Below are 23,160 nucleotides of genomic sequence, written 5' to 3'. Positions count from 1 at the left end.
GACTGAAAGAAAACAAACCATACCAAATTAACATTCAGTTCATACAATTTCTCACAATCAACCACTATTGTGGTTAATAGTACTGAAAGTAAAATGGTCACAGTAAAAAAAAGGTGTTAATGCTTCTTGATAAATGCTATATTTTACTCTACTCTAGTACTGGCCATCATTCACAACCTGGATAAATGCATTTGCATTTGTACTGCATTATTCTTTAAACCCTGAACAGAATATGTTCTTTTTTTTCATTCTTTTTGCTCTACTTTTTATATCAGACCTGTATTAAATTCTTCTCAGTTGACCTACTGTTGTGACCTAACAGCAAAATTTACTGTACTGTAGTGGCGTTTTAAAACATGGTTTAAATTGTTCTTTGAAAGGCAATTCTCAGAGTGTCTAGGCAATTCCCACCTAGTTCCTGTACTGCTGATAGCTCAGAGCAGTACAGCAAGGACAAACAAGAACATCACATGAGCTACAGGGCCTCTGATGCAATGCTAGCACTTGGCTTATATCTTCCTGTTGCCAAGGAGCCAAGTGAAGTATAGTAATTACCAGTCAAAAGTAATCCAAACTATCAGCATTACATTCACTAAGTGTAGCAATCAAAAGAGTTCCCCGAGTCGTCATCATTATTTCAAAAACATTTTGAATAAGAATGCAAAGCTCATGTACAGTCTACATGTTTTAACTGTTTATTTGTACTCTCTATACTTGGTATACACAAAAGACTACAAAAAATAAGACAGCTACAGTAGGTTCTGCATCTACAGTAATCATTTCATTGGTGTTTTTTGCTATCAACACAAGACTCTGTGAATCTGACCATTAGCATACAGTACGGTATAGTGCTCTATAGGAACCCCAGACTAGTTAGGTCTGGGTATTACAAGATTTATATCCTCCTTATTCACAAATTGAATGCATTCATTGCACTTCCTTGTGAAATAAAATGTACGTTGGGTATAATAGTTGGCTTACAATGCAAAGAAATTCAAAAATACACAACACTTTGACTAGCTCACTGGGTATCTTTCACAATCAATGTCTATCTCCCATGTGATGAGGTAATGAAGGTGGCAATCTGCCAGAAGCCATTCAATAGCACTAACCGGTGCCCAAGATTGTACAGCACTTCATAGGGTGCCCCAGTGCATCCGCACAAACACAATGCTGTTATTGTACAAACCGCTGCTGCCTGTTGCGGGCTGTAGCGGGAAAACAGAACCTTCAATAAATGTACAACAAGCATTATCTTTATCCTAAATGGTGTGTATGCCCATAAACTCTGTTGTTGTTGTTGTTGTTGTTGTTGTTGTTGTTGTTGTTGTTGTTTCATACTACTTCAGTGATTACACATTTAGTCATTGGAGTTGGATCAGCTGACGCTTGCAATTCTACATTAAACCCACTCAGATAATAGCCAAGTATGACCTGCTGTGTCTGTGCATGCCTTTTACTAGGGTCATTTTCAATACTGTTATAAGGTATTTTTGAAAGGTCACAACATATATATTGTGATTCATCCGAACATACCCTCTGGGGTTCTAGGACAGGGTATTTCTGTGACACCACCGTTCATGTTCTGCTGTTTACTGTATACTGATGGGTTACTTTCTATGATTCTCCCAAGTCTTGAGCCTTTTGATTTTCTGGTTTAGGGTTAGGGTTTAGGGTTAGGGTTAGGGTTACTGTTATTAATTAATCTGGGTTTACTGCAGATTAATTAATAACATTAAAATCCATTTGTTCTGTGGGCTGTGTGCTTAAGAAAATACCTACATTTTGAAGATAAATTCAAACAAAACTTCCATACAAATTCAACTGCTATACAGTTTTCAGCTGTAAGCTTTAAATGCGCTGTTGTTTTTGCCTATGAGTAAAGGTCATTTCTTTATTCAGTGTAATGTGTAGGACATTTCTGTTGCTGATGGAAGTACAAGCAATCCTGTTCATCAACCATTACTTGTTTTGATCTAGAAAGTGGAACTTGAGTGCTTTTTCCCTGCTAGAGGGGTAATACTGTACCTTGGAGTCTGGGGCAAATGCTGTGTGCTCGTGTTTTTCATTCATGTTATATGAGCTGGTCTAGTGCCACATTTATTATCTTTCCTTTGAAAGCCCGCTTGTGCAGTGATGTTCAATGCAATTTATTTTTTCGTCCATTTTAAATGCGAGTGCCATCTGGAAACAATAGCTTTCTTATTCAAACCTGATTGATTGTTGAAAACCAAGTAATTGATCATATCAATGATTTCTTTTTTTATATAAATGTAACTGAGAACTAGACATTTTGTTGTGTCTGTATTTATAGAAGCACCGTCATACTAATGTGCCTCAAATGATGTTGGGCCAATTAAGGAGGAGGTAGATTTGTATGTTAGTAAGCAGATAAGAGTTGTTTATGTGCAGTGAGTAATACCTGAAAAACAAACTGAAATTTTTAGACAAAAAAAAAAAATAGAAAGCGTAAGGTAGACAACAAATAATAATAATAATAAAAAAAATCACATTTAGAGAGCAGTTTACAAATCCTGTGTAATTTTAAAACTGTTGATAAATAAATAAGAAAGATGTAATTCTGTTAAGACAACTTATAGAATCCTGTAATGTGATGTGAATCACTATAAAATGCATAGCAGCTGCACTGTAAAGAAAATAGGACATTAGATGTGCATGTTTACAGGGAAATTCAGAAGCTGATGAAAAAAAAAAGGTCCATTTAAGAGTTTTTAATTAATTAATTAACAGAACAGAGGCTGATTTTAAGGCTTAGATATTACACAAGGCAAACAACACAGTAACCATTTTACTTTGTCTGGTTTTTCTATATGTTAAGAATGAAAGCTAAATAATCGAAAAGATTTCCAGAAGCACAGGTGAAATTCACTGCCACTCCCTTGCCTAGGAGGGACAGAGGTCAATTGAAATGATTTCGATTTAGCTTTAATTTATGGTCCCTGGGTCTGCAGACACCATGGGCTTTAATTTAATAAATGACCTGAAAGAATCATATGCATGCAGCACACATTGGATTCAGCTCTTTAGAACAGTCCTCATGAAGAGGGGGGCCATATAACAAAAGGCCTATGTCACCCCTTGTGCATGTACCGCTTTCTACAAAAAAACTAATCTGAAGAATACATCTGCAATTATCTCTCTTCAGAACATTTTTTTTAAACACTATTGTCATTCTCATAGGGTGTTTGTATCTAACTATTTTTAATACAAAGGCTAGAAAAGATGTATATTTAGGGGGATGAGAGATTCTTTCAAAGCATTATTGCTATAGTGATCATTAAGCATACCAACATTAGACATTACATGTCTGTATCTTAGGTCAAAAACACGTGGGACCAGTAATATGATGAGCATACAGCTTATAAAGTTGGTTAAAACCCTGAAGGGGCTGGCCATTGTTTTCCTTTGGTTAATAGCTGCTGGCAGATGCAGAAAAGTTCACTTCAGTAAATCACAGTTTTATTGTTGTGACCAGCATATGGCCTATGCGTGCCCTAATTGCTGAATATCTCTCTAGAGTTCACTAGTCAACACCCTTGCAACCCCACCCCCAAAAGTGCAGCAGATGGAAAGAGCATAAAACAAAATCCGCAGGGAATGAAAGTAATTGATCTATACAATACGTGTGCTACTTATTTACATTAACCCTTTTTTTACCTTTCCGATGCACAGTTGTGCCATCCCTCCCAAACGCTACCCTACCCTTCTTCAATCCTTGACAGAACACTGTTGTATATAGGATCACTATAACTAACAGATTCATATTCTCCTGTGATTGTCAAATGAGCTCCAAGGTTAGCTTTGGGATCTGTCACTGGTTGTAATTAGTTTCACAAGCTTGTTTCTTGTGAGATGGGGCAAAGGCATTAGAGTTGTCAATCAATGTGGACGAAACAGAATTCAGATATTTTCAGAATGGAGCTTTGTTTCAAAATATAATAACTAAACATATGTCATTTTTATAACATTTTGTTCACCAAGTTATAAAAAAGCTTCCTGAGTGGAGCAACTATCTCCATGGCAGGTTATATTATTTCTAGGTTTAATATATATATGTATTGTTTATTATTGTTTTTTTTTTTATGTTTTGGATTGGAAACTGCAGAAATATGTGACTGGTCACTCGTGGCAAGGCCCCAGATTTTGACCTTTGGCTGAAATGTATTTATTTCATGTCTCAGTGTTCCATCGGGAGCAATCTTTCCAACTATCCTCCTTCTCAAAACACATAATTTACTTAAAAGCAATAAAAGTCTGAAGGATGTTATTACATCTTCCATAAACTCAATTATAAGATAGAACTAAAATATGATTGTATCACTGTTTCTTCTGCATTATTACATCTACAGTAACAGTGGTTACTGTATAAAGATATATAGATACACCCACCCTTCGTTATGTCGCCCCTCGCTGTACTGTGGATTCGGATATATAGCAGTCCTGGAGTTGGCTCCCAATTTTAACTGCATGCCTTAGCTGCACTATACATAGACAATTTCACTTATAATTACTGTTCGTTTTATTTTGTACTGCACATCACAAACTAAAATATACAGAACAATTGAAAACAAAGTGTTAATATATATACAGACACATTGCACAATAACACAAAGCAAATTAAATATCTGCTTGCACTAGCAAAAGTCACAGGGCAGTGACGTCAGCTCCCTGGCAACAAACCTCCTATGTTGGGAATGGATTCTTTCAATGCAGCGGTTTGTGCATTTGAGAAAGATTCATGAAATTAATTGGAGACTTCAGTTGATGAGAAGCAATTACCCTCCACAGTACTAATTAAAACGGTGTGCTGCTTTTATAAGAAAAATGAGAAAAAGCGGTTTGCGTGGAGGATTTATATTGGACCCTGACGCCCACGATAAAACGAGGGAGTGGTTGTACAGTATTTGTTATTAGCCTATTTGTTTTTCTATGGGTCTCTCGCTATATCACGGCCCTCGATATATAGAGGATTTGTATTGGACCCCGACACCCGCGATATATCGAGTGGGTGGTGTATTACTAAGGCTGAAAAATGGGCATCAGGAATAATATAATATAAAACCTTCCAAAAAGCCATATTATTACTAAATGGGTAATTTAAATGAATAATCGACCAGGGTAAAAGAATGAAAGTTTAAGTTAATAAATTAAGGCCACTTTTACATTCAGCTCCTTTCAAGGTCTATATTTATTTCAACTACAATTCTGCATGTTAATATTTAAACCAATGTCTGGTCAAGAACGTGAATATCATTTTATTAAAATGGGATTTTCTTTTGCTTGAGAAGTCATCCAGCTGATTTAGAAACATGTCTTTCTGAAATTCAGCAATGTTAGATGGAGAATTTTGTAAACTGTTATAATGAACTGAGTTTCAATTTCAATGGGGTCCCTGTGGTAGATGGGAGAAAAAATGTGCTTGAATATTGATATTGATAGTTTGAAGCAACGTTCTGTAATTTATTACTTTACAAATGAGTCAAACACACCATGTATATGATTGTAATCTTTTCCAAAGTGAGTGTAAACAAGTGTAAAACTATGTTGTAGACCTGTTGATATGTGCAAGAAGGATAGGGTTGCGTTCCATTTGAAGTTAAGACAAGACCTCCTGTTGTAGGAGAACACCTGTCTTTAAAGAACAGTTGCCTTTTGTCAGTTTTATGAATTTAAACCGACAACCACCTGTTACTTTTCCCATAAACAAGGAGGATCTCTATGAAAGGTCTTACATAGTGTAGCTATTTTACTATAGTTAGGCAAACAATAGCACTCAGATTTGACCACGATATTCATATGCAATTTTTAAAATATATATTCCTAGTAACGTGACTTAAAATGATTACCTGAAAATCTATTCTACCCTGCATGTAGTCCAATGTATTTCCTGCATGTATAATTCGACCATGTTTTCCCATCTATGCTTGGTATACTAGAGACTGTTTTCTAGGCAGAGCAACTTCCTCCATGCAGTTCACATAAACAGTCTTAAAGAGTCAAACTTTAATATTTTAATATTTTTTGCATGGAACAAACATGAAGATAGTTTCCTCTAGCATCCAAACTAGTAAACTTGCATTATGTTGTTTGCGCCTCTACCACCAGTCAGTATTTCATGACTTCTTCGAGTAAGGTTTTAACAAAGCTGCTTCTGTGTGTTTGTTTTCCAGGCAGCCGACTCAACAAGGATCTCAAGCATTATCTAAGTCTGAGGTTTCAGAAATCATCCCAAGACCACGAGCTGCAACAAACCATCAGAGATAACCTTTACCGCCACGCTGTGCCTTGTAAGTACTCACACCTTTATCAGCTGCTGTCTTTTTCTCCTCCTTATTGTGGATTCAGTGTCTCCCAGGTACTCGGTTTCTGGAGCTACTGGCAGAATCTAGTATTCAGGTGAATATCAGTCAGAGTTTATATTCCTGAATTAAACAGACAAACAACAGAATAATTCAAAGGTTTGATCCCCATTTTACATTTGGTATTTGAATTACATTTGGTGAAGTCCATCATTGTTCCAAACCTACTGTATTTCTTGTGGTATAATGCGCACACTCTTACAATTTCTACATGTAATATAGCCATTGTGTGTTGTATACGAGTTCTTAGGGTTGGAGTATTCTATATGCTGTAGCAGCAGTAGGGAACCTTGTCTCTTCCATTGTAAGGCTTTGTTACAGCCAGTTGCTAGTCTAATATACAAGGGTGCTCTGTATACACAGGGTGTGTGTAATGTTCTTAAAACCACTGTATTTACACAAATAGTAATGATATAACCGACTGAAGTGTTTTAAATAGCAAATGTACTGTTGAGTCCCTTATTGTTGAAAACATACTTAGCTGTATAATTAAGTTGCTTCTGTTTCTGACCATCAAAAGAAAAACCCTGTTTCATTCTGTTACCATTGTGTTGATTAAATTGAGATTCTATTCGACTTCCATGATGTCATAATGCTTACTAAATGTAACACCTTGGCCAAGGAACTATGCAAGTGTGGAGGAAGGTATGTTCAGGAAAAGAATTCAAACGGTCCTACTCATTAAAAAACCTAGTACATAAATAAGTCATGCAATGATAAATGAATACAAATCTATATCAAATGATCATTGCAGTATACCGTTTGGCAGGTTAGCATTACTTTTTATATACACCAGTCAACATTTTATTCAGAGAAGGGCCCCAAATAGAAAGTATATAAGTATGTAATCTTAATCCCATGGTGACAAGACTGCCAAAAACGTCAACACACACTTTGTATTGTATTTTAGAGTGTGGTTTTGTGCCGTGCTTCAAAGTCCCTCTGGAAAGTAATTACTCTGAATTGAGACAATCTGGTTTCTATCTGGTAAATTGGGAACTTAGACATGTAAAATACATATTTAATATAATCATTTCCACAACACGCCATGTTTAGGAGAATAAAAAGAAAATAGACAGTGTTTAAAAAAAAAAAATAGTAATAATAATAATAATAACAATGTAAACCTCTGTCCTAACTTGGAACAACATTATGTTTGAAGAGTGCTGTCCAACAACAATCTGATCTGAAACCAACCCATCTGCGTCCTTTAGATGAATATTTTCTGAAGTGCATGTGACTGGTAAATCTAGAGATCTTGACCAAGCTCTAGAACTGTTGGATTATGATGTCTTGCATTTTGAAAATAGAATTCCCTTGTGATTTATGTTGTAAACATGGATGCATAAAAGGTCAAGGCAATTGACCATGTCTGCGGATCAAGTGCATCTTGCATGGAGAGAGAGAGAGATGGAAGCGATTTAAAACAGACCATGGTTCTTTCTTTTAAATCGTTAGGCAAAGGGACATAAAATATTGATTATTATATATGTGTGACATTGGTTATATCACCAGATCATACCATTTTAAACGCACGCTTCTCAATTCTGCTACTTCGGTTGCACTGGACAAGATATTCCGAGCTCGTGTGAGATTAAAAAAAAAAAAGAAAGAAGCCATCAATTTCATTAATTGTACATTTCAGAGAATTTCTTTCAAATCCCTCGTTTACTAATGCTGTTGAATGAGGAGTGAATTACTCCTTCGTTAACAGGACACTGCTAATGGATTATTTCAAATTCACTTTCAATAAGTGTTGCTGTGTGTATGTTTATGGTAGGCCTTAAAAACGCCTGGCTCTGTTTGACCCTGAGCGGGTCTCAGCTGGAAGTGACCTTTAATCACTTGCCACACATTTGGCCTCAGGCCAAAGTGAAAGATCCTAATGAAAAGGCCACTGCCTTTACGAGGAGATACTGTGATTTACTGCAGGGATATGGAAACCCCCTGGGGAAAAACAGTTTTTTTTCTTCTTTTTATTATGCATGATCTATTAAAAGCTACATCTGAACCGTTAGTTTAGTGTTAAGAGGTTATTTCACGTAGTGCGAGTTCCGGCCATGGTGTGACCTACTTGGTATGTATGCCTTGTATGTAGGAGAGAGGCTGATAACAGATGGGTTGCTTAGTGGTCATTTTGTTTTTGTTCTTTTCATATTTATTGATGTTATGCTAAATATTCTTTGAAACTCAAGCATATTGACTTTAAATTGTGGTACGAAAGTTACAAAATATGACATTTTGTTAAGGATTGTCTAATTGGGGTAAATATAAAGTTTCAAATACGTTACACACCGGGGCTAGCTACCATAGTGTGTTAATGTTTTTTCAACAGTGCTGGGGCATGTAATGTGTAAAACAGCATCTTTTTTTTCCAAATCAATTTGAAAAAATGACTTTGAATCAGCCCTTAATATGCAAAGTGTAGAGTGTGCAAAAATAATCTAATTTGTACACTGAATCATCACTGACTTTTGCTTCTGGTCTCATTTAAAAAAACATGACAAAAAAAGCTATCCTTTAAACGAGTGTATGGATCCATTGCAGAAGTGAATGATGAAAATGACTCCTCTGAAGGGTTTTAAGCTGATTGATTAAACTTGTGAAAGTGATCAATGGGTTTCATTTTGACAGGAAGCCACATCTTTAGCCACGGAGAAATTTGGTCACGTGCCTGTGTGCTGTCGTTACAGCTGGCTGATGGAAGCCATTATGTGGACAGAGGATAGAGAGCGCAGCAGGTGGCACAAGGCAGCTTCAGATCAGACAGGCGTAGTAGGGGCCCTGTGCTGAGGTTTGATACTCAACACTACGTGCTCTGCACCTTAACACAACCCCATGTTTTCACATCCCTGGAGCGGTTATTGAAGAAGCAATCGATATCACAGAACTGGCTTTGCTCAAGCTTGCTGATGAATTCGTTAGGTTTCTCAGGAGAAGGTCAGAATTGGGTAGCTACATTTTAAGGAAGAGATGTGATTCGAGTCCATCTTATTGCGAACAGCTGAATACAGTTGAATTATAAAATCATGTGTGCATGATTTTCAAAAATAAAGTTTTTTTTTAATTTTATTTATAGCTTTTGTTACTGGACGGGAACTGATCAATTATGAATCTTATTTTTTTTTTAAAACCAAAAGTCAAAACCACTTGTTAACTTGCATGGCCCAATCAGCTGATTGGTTAGTCAGGAATCTGTGAAATTGACATTTAAGAACTGGATGGATGCTAATGCTTTTTGCAACTGCAGCTCAGTTCAGTGTACTAGGTCACAAGACGAGACTTTTAATTCATGTGACCTGATCTAATGTAGTAGGTCTATGTATAAAACAGTGTTGCAGAACTGTGTGTGTTGGAATGTGAGTCTGACCAGTTTGTTGCTGATTTGATAATCATATAGATAGCTTTCTCCATCATGAATTTGCTAAGTTTTCTGGACGATGGGACATCTTACCAGGTTAGCGTGAGCTGAAGGGCCTCCAAAAGAGGCTTAGCTTAGTTTAGTTTAGCTTAGCTTAGTTTAGTTTAGTTAAGTTTAGTTTAGTCACTTTGTGCCTACAGGGCCAGCACAGGTACATGTCAATAATGCAGCACTAATACAAAGAGACCTAAGTAGACCATACTCAATAATAAACAATACAACAATTATTCAACATCCAGGTAATATCAATAAAAACACACATGTACACACATATACATACAATACACAAATATATTAAAAGATAAAGGTATTTATATTTAAATTTCATTACAACTAAAACAAGTTCACCTCAAACGCAGATGACGCTGATCAGCAGTTTTAAACCCAGAGAGGCTTGATAATGACACAATGGAATCCATAAGGGCATTCCATAACCCCAAGGCTGTACCAAAGAAAGAATAACGACACAACTGAAGAGACAAGGACTGATGGTCAGAGCAGCTCTGTAGAGACCCCTCAGCCCAGGTCTTTTACGAGCACAGACTGACACAGAGGGTTATTCTCCTGCCAAAGGGGGAATTATCAGTGCTGTGTTTGTGTGTGTGTGTTACCAGTGAATTTATCACCCTTTCCATTTTTTAACAGTTATATTATGGTGTACATTTCTCAAAGAAAGCTGCTTTTTTTTTTTTTTTTTTTAAGAAACCCTAACAGAGACTGCAAGAATGAAAGCATTATTGGTTGAAATACAAATGCTTTTATACTGTAAATCTGACTGTGATTTAAATGGCTAAGGTTTGGATTTGATTTTGAATCTCACTTTAAGAGAGGTTGGGGGAGGGGGAAACAAGAAGGTTGCATTGCTACTAAAACAGTAAATCCTCATGTCATTGTTGAATGTGAATATAATTTTTAAATTGACATTGCAGTGTAGCTTTTTATGAATTCCACACTGGCCGCTACGTCTTTTGACTGAAATAGCACCAAGCTCTGTGTTCATTATGAACATGTGTGTTGTGGTGTTTTTTTTTTGTTCATTTGGACTCAAACAGGTGCTAATGTTGTTATTCCCAAGACCTGTATTTAAAGGCACCTCAGAAAGTGGGTATTGCAATGTAATTTGCATTTCTTATGTTCCTAGCTCCAGTACAGATGGGCATTGTTCTGGAAATGTCACCAGCCATATAAAAGACAGTCTGCTGAAATTTTCATTTTGCACTGTTAGCTGCTCCTGCCAGTGCTCCTCCATCCCTCCTCCCAATAGCTCTCTCGCTCTCTCTTTTCCATTTTTAAAATGTTTTGTTGAATGGCAGCCTCTCTGTTGTAAGTAAGCCCCTTTACTCCCCACACATTTACAATTCCTGCAGCTTTTTCTTCTTTTTTTTTATTTCCACTCGAAAGCCACGGATCATTATTCAAGACGACTTTCAGATTGGAGCTCACAAAGGGAGGATTAATCTTTCAGTTGGGCTTGTATTTCTGAGGATTCAGGCAAGTGTGAGCATTTTTAGATGTGAGACCATTTCCTAACTGCATTTAATATATGCAAAGCAAGCTAGATATGTGTATTGTCGGGGAATCGCTTGAGATTTATATGTAGGCTAAGGGGATGAGAGGTGGGGGTGGGGAGGAGGCACGTTCAGTCAGATCTTGCCCAGAAGGACAGATGGCTAGTGGCCGTGGTACTTTTTTTCTAATTCATCCAGCAGCCTTTACACAAGGCCCACTGGTACACAGACCTCCTTTTCACTCTGCTGGAGACTGGTGTGCTCAGTGAAGGGGGAGGGGGTGGGGGGTGGTCATCAGGCACAAACAGGCGGCGATCTGGTCCAGATGCCTGCAGAACAAAAGGGCTTTTTCACAAAAAGCAGGGAGGAAGCGTGGCGCTCGCATTGTGTTTCCCACCGCATTGCAGGTTGGAATTGGGGAGCTAAATTTTAATGAAGTGCATTCCATAACATAATCGGCAAGCGAAAAAGAGCCCCTGTCAAGGAAGGGTGGAGAAATAAAAGAAGCTAATGACAGATTGTAGAAAATGGGGGGGGAAATTAAGTGTGCACCCCAGGTTGCTGTGCAAAAAAATACCGAAAGAAAAATACCGTTAGGATTTTCTGGTGCATGCTAATGAAGTTATGGCAGGTGTTGGATAGCTGTAGGGGTATGTTTTTGCTGCATTGTGTAGGCTATAGACCAGTCTGAACTGTTAATTTTAGATTGGTTGCCTAAATACACTTTCAAATAGACGACTCGTTGGTTACATTTTTTAAAATGGTGCATAACTGGTGAGGTTGTATATACAGCATCTGTGTCGATGCTGTTGTAATGGCTGATACAGTAATATTATCAGTAGAGCACTTTAGATTAATTTGTGCATGTAAAATTGTAAAGGCTTATTTGTAGAAAAATACATTAGGTTGCATATTTTAAATTAATTTGTATTGTATAAGAATGAACACAATCGATATAGCGTACAATTAGAATTTGTGTTTGTCGGTAGAAATCTGCAAAGAGGCAAAATACACCTGTTTACTGTTCTAAATATTATGTTAAGCATTCATCATGTGTATCATGAGGATCAGACGTACCTGAAATGACCCCCAACTAGTTAAAGCTCAGCATTGCACAGACAAGAATGTCAAATCACAGTGGACCTGTGTGAACATTCATCTTTGAAAACCAAGCCTTAAACCTTGGAGAAAAAGGTATTCCTATTGGGTAACTCATTTGCCTGTCCCACAGTAAAAATAGCAATTTTATGTTATTCTTTTAAAACCTTTGTTTGAGCATTTTCCGACCACATAACTACATTAATTACAAACCGTGATAACATACAGTATAGGTTTCCGCACAGCATATTAGAAACCTGTAGCAGTGGTTTCTGACTATTTTGTTTCTTCAGTTTCAGAAACCGTGTTGTCAAATCCCAGTACAAGTAAGTTGGTTTATAACAGAAAGAGGGTTTCTAACAACGGACAAGCCCTGATGGGCCGAATGGCCTTTTCTCGTTCCATAACTTTCTGTATGTTCTATACGGGTTATACATTTTTCTAAAGGAGAAAAAAAAATTGGGATGATTCTTGAACAGAACTAGGAAGAGGCTTTTTTTTTTAAGGAAACCACACAATTTTCTTGTAGTTTACACAGTGTTACAACCTTTATTTTTAACAATATCGAGGCATCTTGTCATTGACACATTAGAAAAGATAGTAAAATGACAAGATCTATCATCAAAGGCACTGAACAGGTTAAATAACTAGTTTGTGGTTTTGTTGTCATCTCAGTTTTTGTTTGGATGGGAGAGGGGTCATTATTAAATGACACTGCATTTATAGCAGAGTTGATATCTACGTGCCAATGTGAACCACACCTCATGTGAACTTAACCTCATGGCAGCAGTGTGGAGTAGTGGTTAGGGCTCTGGACTCTTGCCCAAAGGTTCGTGGGTTCAATCCCCGGTGGGGGACACTGCTGTTGTACCCTTGAGCAAGGTACTTTACCTAGATTGCTCCAGTAAAAACCCAACTGTATAAATGGGTAATTGTATGTAAAAATAATGTGATATCTTGTAACAATTGTAAGTCGCCCTGGATAAGGGCATCTGCTAAGAAATAAATAATAATAATGTTGAAATGCTATTTTTTTTATTTGTCAGAAATTTCAAATTAATTGGATGTCCAAACCAAATCATGTAAGTGTTTTAAAAAATGTTTCCATTACAGGTATATTATTTAAAAAATGTACATAAGGATTTTTTACAATCTGTTAAAAATAAAATGTATTCCTTAATTGAAAAGTCCTCAGGGACAGGTTCATGTAGTAGGCAGATGTGTGTGTGTTATTTCTCTCCAGTGTCCCTGTTCTGCCGAAAGGCTCAGTCCTACATTGGAATGGTGCAAAGAAAAAAACATTTCATAATATTTCATTAGCCATTAGATTTCAAGCCAGTTCACTATGCTAATCTTAGCACAGTCTCTCTGGTGAAAAACGAATCCTGGGTTCAATTGCTGGGTGTATATGCTTGAATGGACTTTGCTTTCCTGATGTATATACATCGGAATGGCAGCAGTAGGTCACAGTCATGGACAGCTCACTGCAAATCTTCTGCTGTTCTGGAGCTTATTTATTGTGACTTGGAACAGAAAGGTGTACGTACCCCCTGGTAATGGCAAAACAAGAGGAAAAACTTCTTCAGTTTTAATTGAATTGCCCATCCATCTTGTCTAGTAACAGCTGAGCACAGCTATTAGCTACAGAGGCAGTAGCTGAATTATTTATAACCTCTTGATAGGCCATTGAAAAATAAACTTTTGGGCCTTTTTAGACTAAGACTTTTCTTTTAGATTAAAAAACACTGTCATGCATTCTGAAGAACAAGGACTTCAGGGTTTACATTACTACATTTTCTGTGTAGACCATATTCCTAATGTTTTGTAAATACCCCAGCAAGTCAAACATAAGATGGTGGTAGCCGTATAATGGAATGATCAGTTTTACTTTAATCTGCAAACAATTGAATATTAATTATTAATAGTTGTGTTTTATAGTACAAAGTATCCCATAAAAAATAAGCCATGAGCAGTTTCTGTAAATAAGTGTAATTTGTATTGCTGGTGATCCACATTTAGGCAATATAAACAAAATCTGCTTTCTGATGAAGTACATGTATACAGGATAAATATACTTGTAGAATAACATTAAACGTGACAGTTCTGGAATAAAATTGGGAACAGTTTAAAACTGTTCAGTGCTTAGCCTGGTGGGACGCAGCGTGATCCAATTATTACCTGTGTCACCCAGCCCAGTAGAAATGAATAGCAATGTTCTATTTATAGGGTCATACGGTCAGGTAAGGAAGTGGGGAGTTGAGTTTTCAGCCTTTGGGCATTCCCTCTGGAGATGCTGGCAAAGCTTAAAGTCTGGCCGTTAATGAGCCAGGTAAGGTGGAAACATGGGGAAAGAAACAATCCTGTCTAAAAGTAAGCTGCAAAGTGTCTGCTTTTAATACCCAAAGGATCAGACACCAAAATAACCATTTTTCACCAGGAGTGACACATGTCAAAAAGAGTGCATGTAGAAAGAGTGCAAGCATTGTACCCAGTAGAATAGAAAACATATTGGTCATATTGTAACTGTCCATACCTCAGCTACCGGGTCCATACCTACCGAAAGGATAAAAACTATTAAAGACTAGTGGACAACTCGACACTGTCTTTTCACGTGACTGACTGGAAATGGATCGTTCATTCATTCATTCATTCATTCGCAACTGGTTACAGTGTCATTTCATAATGAGTGAGAAGCGACAAATGAGTTCTCGTTCAACTGGCTTTAAAGCTCAGGTGATTCGGGATAACAAGCTTATCAGCAGAACTTTCAAAGCGGGTGTTTCTGCACGCGAAACAATCGACAATGCTTGATTTCTGTGTGAAACTGTAAGTTGTTTATTATTGTTTTTGTTCACCGAGTTAATTCTGTATAATGTACATTTGTTAACTTTTGCTATTTAAGCCATCAAATTATACAACACGTACAAGTATAGTCAACAGTTTGTGGTTGGATTGTTTTCGTAAAAATAACGCTGTCGTTATTTTATTAATTCTTATTTCATTCGAATTATACGAGTCGTACCGAGTTTGTATAGTACTGTATACTGTAATTGATTAATTCACTGCAGTTCTTTCAACCGTTTTCATAAGGACATTTAACTAAAAATAAACTTGTAAATACTGTAGTCCTGTAAACGTGTGAGTTCTGTTACTTATATGACACTAAATGGCATCCCCGTGGGGTGTCGAGTTAACCAAGGTTGACTCTATAGCAATAGAGATGCATAAAGAAATGATTTATGCCACTTAAAGATGCCCAGAGTAGATTAAACACTGCTAAAGGATGGAGTTGCAATTGATTGAATGGGGTGGGGTTACAATGTTGCTTCCAAGCTTGTAAACAGACCTACTTGTTTAGTTAGATAGACAGTTATTGTCATCCCTGATAATACTCTGAAAAGGTTTCAGGTTTTATTTACTTAAAACAAAGCATTAAGGCAATAATAACATTAGCTGCAATTCTACCTTTTAGTGTCACTACTATGACATTATAATAAGGTTTTCTTATTGTTGCTCCCTTAGTAAAGTAGCTAAAAACAATATGCTTTTTAATTCCTTGTCTCTGACAGCATTATGTAGGCTATAAATATCTAAAGTTCTGTTGTTGTTTTTACAGGGGGAAATAGAAAGCAGCATGTCTGCTTGAAGAAAATGCATCATCTGTAGCTTAAATTAAACATTTAGAAAATAAATAAGTGAGAAACCCAACAGTCGCTATGTAAATCTAAACACCCATGTACTTTTGTCTTGAGAATACCTAAACACATACTTTCAACTTGCCCTGCCTTCTACAGTCAGGGTTTACAGGAACTATCATGTACTAACCTGTAATTTTCTCTGCCTTTCTCTAATACCTGTTAAAAAACACAGGGCAATGTTACAAAAAATAAGCTCTGTTTCTTGGTAACACTTTATGAATATAAGTGATTGCTATTTACAGTTTAATTTCTTTATTCATATTACATATGCAATAGAAAACTGGGTTTTGTCAAAACTGTAAAATCTATACCATAAACACATATTTAGATATGACTTAAGAGCAGCAATTAAAAGCAAATGTTTAGAATCTACTGTGTACTATTTTGAAGGACTGTAAAGTAAATAAAATCAAGCAATGGACCTGTGTGCATGCAGGACCTGTCCAGCTAGCTTTATCTCTAAATCCCATTCAGGCCTAATCTTTTGGAACCCCATCATTTGCTTTTGTAGTGTTGATTGCCAGGGTCACATGACCCGCGGGAGGGTGATCCGAGTGCCTTGTTTATGAGAGGAGCATGTGTGTGTGTGTGTGTGTGTGTGTGTGTGTGTGTGTGTGTGGAGGTGGGCGGGTGCACCAGGGGAACCGAGGGGCAGAGAGACACTGTCTTCAGACAAGCTCTTCAGTGTGAGTAGCTCACATTGGCTTAGCTTCTAAGCTGGGCAGGAGGACTAATTTGCTGTGCTTGTGGGCTTTGATAAAAAAAAAAAAAAGGCAGCTGCCAGTGCTTGCTCAGATGCAAGTGGATGAAGCTGGGTGGGGGGCTGAACGGCAAACCAGGAGAATAATTCTCCCACACGAGACCTGCTGCTGTGCTGTATCAGATTTGGAGATTTCAGCAAGGAGAAGGTACAAGGCATTTTTTCATGAGGTATTTTTTGTTGTCGTGAATGATTCCTTGGCTTCAGAGGTTCGTTGGTTAAGTGGGGGTGGGTGCATTAAACGGAAAGCATCAGTGAGGCTTATGCAGATCCATTGTACGGTGAACATTGATGTATTTAGCTGTGGTGATGAGACATTGTTTTTTGTCCCTGTTTCTAAACGGGACTCCTTTTTGATGCAATGAATGAAGTAATCCAGTTCTCACCGTGGTCTGTTGTCGCTTGTTTGAGGCCATTATCAGCCAGTGCTCCTATACGGAAAGGTGTACAGGATGCCGGCTCACTCTCTTTTTCTAGCTCTCTCCCTCCTCTCCCTCTCCCTGCCTCTGCTGCTTCTGGGTCTCCAGCTCTTTAAATGGAAGATTTAAAGCTTTTTTTCTCATCCTGCTTGCCTTTGGTAAAGGAGCTTTTACTGAAAGAAAGAGAAAAAACCTATAGTATTTTTTGCAAGGTTTCTGGATAATTAGGCTTTGAATTTTGTTGTGTAGCCTGTAGGTTTTTTTTTTCTTTCCTTCTATTATTTCTCAAACGTTCGCAAATAAAACTGTGGCTCAGCTGGAGAAAATGGAGAACTGTAAAAGGCTGTGAAGGATGGCCTATTGTGTTGAGATTCATTGTGCTTCTCTCTCGCTCTCTCTCTCGCTCTCTCTCTCTCTCTCTCTCTCTCTCTCTCTCTCTCTCTCTTTATTTATATGTGCTATGCCCTGTGCCTACAGAAAACAAGGGGTCGGGGGGACACTGTGGTTAAAACCATGGGGTCGGTGTTGCCCTGAATTGAGAATATATAGACTGAAATTTCAGACCTCTATTGAAGATTGTCTGGAGGGATTAACCCTTTCATGGGACAGATGGTTTTCTGCCTGTGTTCTGTGTTAGACTTGCTGTTCGTCTGCTGCTTATGTGCAGATAAAGACTCTGCTCTGTGATCAATTTTATATGGTTTCCAGACCTTTCTGGTCATAACAAGGGGATCTTTGAGTCTGCATATAAACCATCTGTAAAACTGAACTAGCTGTTAGTGACTCAACTATGATTTTATGAATTATTTTCTCACTATACCATTGTAAAGCTATTTAGCGTTTTTTATTTTTTTTTAAATCTACATAGCTTTATAGAAAATGTGTACAGCATTATTATTTGACGATAGTATCAGCTCATACATAAAAACATTCAGAACTTCAGGGGTTAAGTGTGGCAGATGTTTGAAAGAGCAAGCATTTGTAAGACAATGTATTGTTGTACATCCTAGACTAGAGTCTACAGAGCATGGAAAGCCTCAAAATGTTAGCTTACTGCATGTCTGATTTAACTCTGTACTGTCCAGACTGGCAGATTTAAAGACATCTATTAAATCAGCTTAGAGCAGTGCAGGTTGTAGTTGCCTAAAAGTTTCTGTGTACTAATCTGTCCTATCAGTATGTATTACAACCTGTCAAAATGTGTATGTTGGCCACAAATCCTGATATGTGACTGCAGATTATTTGCATAAAAAACTATGTTGATGTGATCAGATTTTGTCAAGGATTCATATTTGAATCTCACCAACATGTTTTTCACACACATGCAAAATGTTATTCACCAAATAACCAGTTTTTCTGAAAAGCAATTTAAAATATAGAAAGGAAAATTGGTAACCAGTAAAAAAAAAAAAAAATGGCTACAGCATACCGTACCTTTTAAGGGGGGGGGGGGGGGGGGGGAAAGGCTGTGACTGAGGATTGGTTTTAGGAAGGAACTCATTTGCCCAGAAACATTGTAAGAGGAAAATATTTTCAGTGTTACTTTGATTGGCTGTGGTTTTACCTAGTATAAACATGTTCTTCCCTCCTGTCATGTGGACTGTTTCATTTGTACAACGTAATGCAATAGGCATGATTACCACACAAGAATTAATTGGACCGTTTAATTGGAATGACTTGGGGTCATCTGTTGACCTTATTCAAGCCTATAGTCTAGGTCCGAAATAACCTTTTCAGTGACATGTTCATTTTAGAAGGAGTTACACTTCCTAATTGTAAAAAATAGATGTATTGACCAGCTGACTGATTCCACGTCAAGACTCTACATCCCATTGTGGAATGCTGTGGTGAATACATCACACTTTCTTTGCTGTATTTCATTTGTGCCAGCTGTACTAATTACCTGTGGGTATTTAATGCCTGTTCACTCATTTGTCTATAGGCCTATATTTCTCTCTGATAATAGATTTATTTTTCTTTTAATCCAGATTCTGGCCTACAAAGACAGTTCGTCGTCACGTTTATGTATTTCTAGCTCCAGAATTATGCCATGATAACGAACATCTAGTGCATACAAAACCCTTATCTACCACCCACATGCTTGGGGTTGTGATATATAAATCCTGTGAAATAAGTGTTGTCCCAGTGGCCTTGTCTGTCTCTCACTGCATTAGGGAGGCTGCGCATATCCAAAGTTCTGTTGTTTTTTGGTGGGGGAAATAGAAAGCTGGTCTGCTTGAAGAACATGCATCTGTAGCTAATGGCAACTGTATTTGCATGAGGTAAGGAGACATTAGAGCTGCTCTGTCTGAGCCAAACCTCTCTCATGGTCGTACAGCATTGAGCATTCAGAAAACATTGAGTGGTACAATGGTACAAGCAGTCTGAATTGCACTGCATACCCTGTGGATCATAGTCATGAAATATTAAATCTAGCATTGCAGATAACATTTTCCTCCTTATTTGTAACATTTTCTAGAAAGAAAAAAAAAGCACATTGCTTAGAATCCAAATCTTTGTATGCAGCGGTTTTGATACATGGCCGCTTTGCAAACAGGTTATCATAGCAGCTGCTTCCCTGATTAAAATTGCCCAGTGAGTCGTTTTACACTGCAATCATTTTCATCTATTTGTAGCACTTTGACTTGTTAGGTCTTATGTGCCTGATTACTAAAGGTTGGTACTTACATTCAATATACTAGATCCTGCATTGTGGAAATGTAAATCATTGACGGATTGTGTGGTTACATTTACCGACCCCTCAGTCTTTGGTTAGACATCACAGACATCTCTCCAAGTATGTATTAGATGTCGCATTAAATGGAATGCAATTGGACTGATTGGAACCTGAGTCCGTTGATGCTCTGTTTTCATAGGTAGGCTGACATCCTTACACATCCTCCAAAGCACCACTATCAGAGTGCCCTCCAGTAATAATTGACATTTTATCCAGCTATTTGACTCTATTAATCATATTCACTGAGATTCTAGATATTGTGCCACCTCATTCAACATTTACTTCCACTTCACTTCCATTGTTCATATTTCATATGTAATTAAATAATATTGTACCACCATTTGTTGTACAAATATCATAGTTCATCCACATAGTTGCCATTTTAAACCTCCAATCCCACTCCTGTTCGTAGTTGTCCACTGTACCCTGAAAAAAAAAATAGAAGGGTTAGGATTTGAGAGTTCCTCCTGGGATGTGCTTTTGGCATCACAGTGCTGCTGTATAGGGTAACCTTCCAAAACATTTAATTAAACAGCCTGTTCTTAATCAAACCAGTTAAATCAATACAGATTACAGACCTACCACTGGTATTATCTAACACTAGATAGAGTTGCTAAATTCTTCTTGCTTACAGAAATACGTAAAATGGCTAATGATGATGCAACAACCCAATAGTTGTTTTATAATGCATGATCACAATGGTCAATGTACGAACTGTGCTGAAAAAAATGATTTTGTGTCCTGATAAGATAACGATCACTGCAAGTGTAATTTGAAAGTCGAAGTTGTCAATTGGTCATATTGGGTTTCAAGAACCTTTTGCAACACTGAGATCTTCCCTGGCCCCTTTTGGAAACCTAGCCACGTTGACAGACCGATAGGTTGATGAGAACTTATTAAAAGTATCCCTTGTTGTCATTGTACTTAAGCAGTGTCACTTGAAGGATGATATCCAACGAGTTTGAAATGAGAGATAATGTCACCAGCCACATTAAAGGTCAACATTGCAGATCAATATGAATAATTTCTAGTTAAACAACACCTTTGCAATCAGGAGCTAGTAAATTGTCAAGAAATAGCAGATAGTGCTGTGCTGGTGGTAGGACTTGAACAAGACGGTTTTATATTGTATTAATGAAACTGGAGTCTGCTTGATCCTTCACCCTGAGATAACACGTGTGGCAGGCTTATCAGCAAGGTGTCGCTGCACGACATTGTTTTTGAATCAGTAGGGAAGTTGTTTGTTTGATGATTAATAATATAATGTGTTTTACATTGCCCCACAAACACGAACACACACACCAGTATAGTGTGCCCCCATTTATTCAACCTAAAAAACACACACGCAGTGCCCTTGTCTCTTGTTTTCAATGTAGGTCACAGCTGAAATTCAAACCTAGAACCTCAGGGACTTCAGCCTTTAGCTCCTTCATTTTAAGAACAAAGCAGAAATCATCTTCTTTGTTAATGTTGCTATAAATAGAAGTCCCCAAAAGGTTTAGATCAAAACTGTGTATTTCATTGAATTTTCAAGTCTGTGGATTACGTTGGTGCAAAAGAAATATTAAGCATACATTTGTTTCAGTTTGCAGAGAAAACCTGTGATTTGAAATTGTGAAATGGTCACATTTGTGACCCTGGGGTCTGAAGGGGGTATATAATGTTATAAGGACCAAACAAAGTTTCATCCAAATAGTATACATGAAAAGCTCATCTAATCACGTACAAGTCAGTTCCATAAGGTGTCTGTATTGTAAAATTGTTGGTCACCATGGCCTCGAATGTGATCAGGTATACAATATATTTATACCGTTCCCAGTTTGCCAATGTTTTCCAAATTGGGGACAGTCTTGTTAAAAACATACTGTACACATTTATATTTTAGATATTGTTGTTAAGACCATAACTCTTAAAGAAAAAAAGAAAAAACAAGAAGATGTAAGGATGTGCAGTGATATGTGTAATGTTAACTGTGTGGGTGCATGAGAAGAAATTGATGTAGTTATCCAGTTAGCTTCCAAAGACTGAAGAAGAAATACATACTTTTATCTCGTTAAATTCAGCAACACCTAAAATAGGAAATAGAAAGGTAAACATTAAAGATAGAAGCTAGAGTACCCTGTGTGCAGTTAGCAACCGAACCCAACTCAAGTCAATTGGACTAAACTGATCTATTGTTGTTTGCGTAACATGGTTTTCAAGGTCAAAATCTCATTCTAAATGGGGAAGTTATTATTTAGGGTGTACTACACATTAGCACAGCAGATGAATTCAAAATACTGTGAGGAAAAACTCCCTTTTGGCCATCTCCTATAAAAAGAAGTGCTTTGGTAATCCAGGTCTGGAAGATATTGCTGTCGCGCACTGAAAGAAAAAGAATCAGAAATACATGTATGCATATAGTGAAGACCTCCACCCTGTAATTTAATTCCAATAAATGCTGCGCAGGTCTCATTTGATAAATGCCTTCTGGTGGGATTGTGCCTCCGATGCTTTGTTTTTGCAGCAGCGGTTTGAATGATCACTGCATAGCTCGGGCTCGCACCGTTGATGTTGATTTATTCTGATACTCTTTTTGGAAAGGAGAAGCTGCTCCCTCAATACAAGCAGAACAACACCACGGAATCCATTAGATACACAGGGTACGAACCAGGACATTGCATCTGAATTCTGCGATCTAACAACACGGCGCAGGGATTTCAGGAGTCTGATTTAGGGTTGAAAGTAGTGTGTGTTTGGAAAAGAGGTTTGAAATGCCAGTTAGGTAATTTCTTTTTGCTCAGGGTAACGGAGCGGCCGTTGCTCTCTCTCTCATCCCAGCCATTTGGCTGCTGCGCTCAGTAGTTATTTGGCAGCAGCTGACAATTGATGTCGAGGCTGGGAGCACACAGCTGCTGATTTGATGATTTAGTGTTTCCATCTTCTAACTTTTGGAGCATTACAAGAATATTTATGCACCTCATCACGCTTAATTGCATTTGGTGCAGCGGTTACCCCCCACGAACAATAGAATTGGTTTTATAGTTGTATGGTGGTATCGTACTGTTCCTTTAGTCTTGCAGGGTTTAGGAATATATCTGTATATAACCAATACAATACTATATGGTTCTGAAACTGGTTCATTCACAGAGTCATTGAA

General features: G+C 37.5%; 1 protein-coding gene across 15 annotated transcripts in view; it reads left to right on the top strand.

Moving 5' to 3' along the window:
* LOC117412042 (membrane-associated guanylate kinase, WW and PDZ domain-containing protein 1-like) overlaps positions 1-23,160 on the top strand; it is a 129,339-nt gene that overhangs the window by 60,236 nt on the left and 45,943 nt on the right. For all 15 annotated transcript variants that reach the window (XM_058988597.1, XM_058988610.1, XM_058988600.1 and 12 more), the window contains exon 2: positions 6,192-6,308. In XM_058988597.1, coding sequence (XP_058844580.1) covers positions 6,192-6,308 — 117 coding nt within the window. The remainder of the gene's footprint in view (positions 1-6,191; positions 6,309-23,160) is intronic.

The sequence above is a fragment of the Acipenser ruthenus genome, chromosome 16 (assembly GCF_902713425.1).
Source record: "Acipenser ruthenus chromosome 16, fAciRut3.2 maternal haplotype, whole genome shotgun sequence".
NCBI classification, from domain to species: domain Eukaryota; kingdom Metazoa; phylum Chordata; class Actinopteri; order Acipenseriformes; family Acipenseridae; genus Acipenser; species Acipenser ruthenus.
Note: the sequence above shows the minus strand (reverse complement) of the source record. Positions and strands in the feature narration are given on the sequence as shown.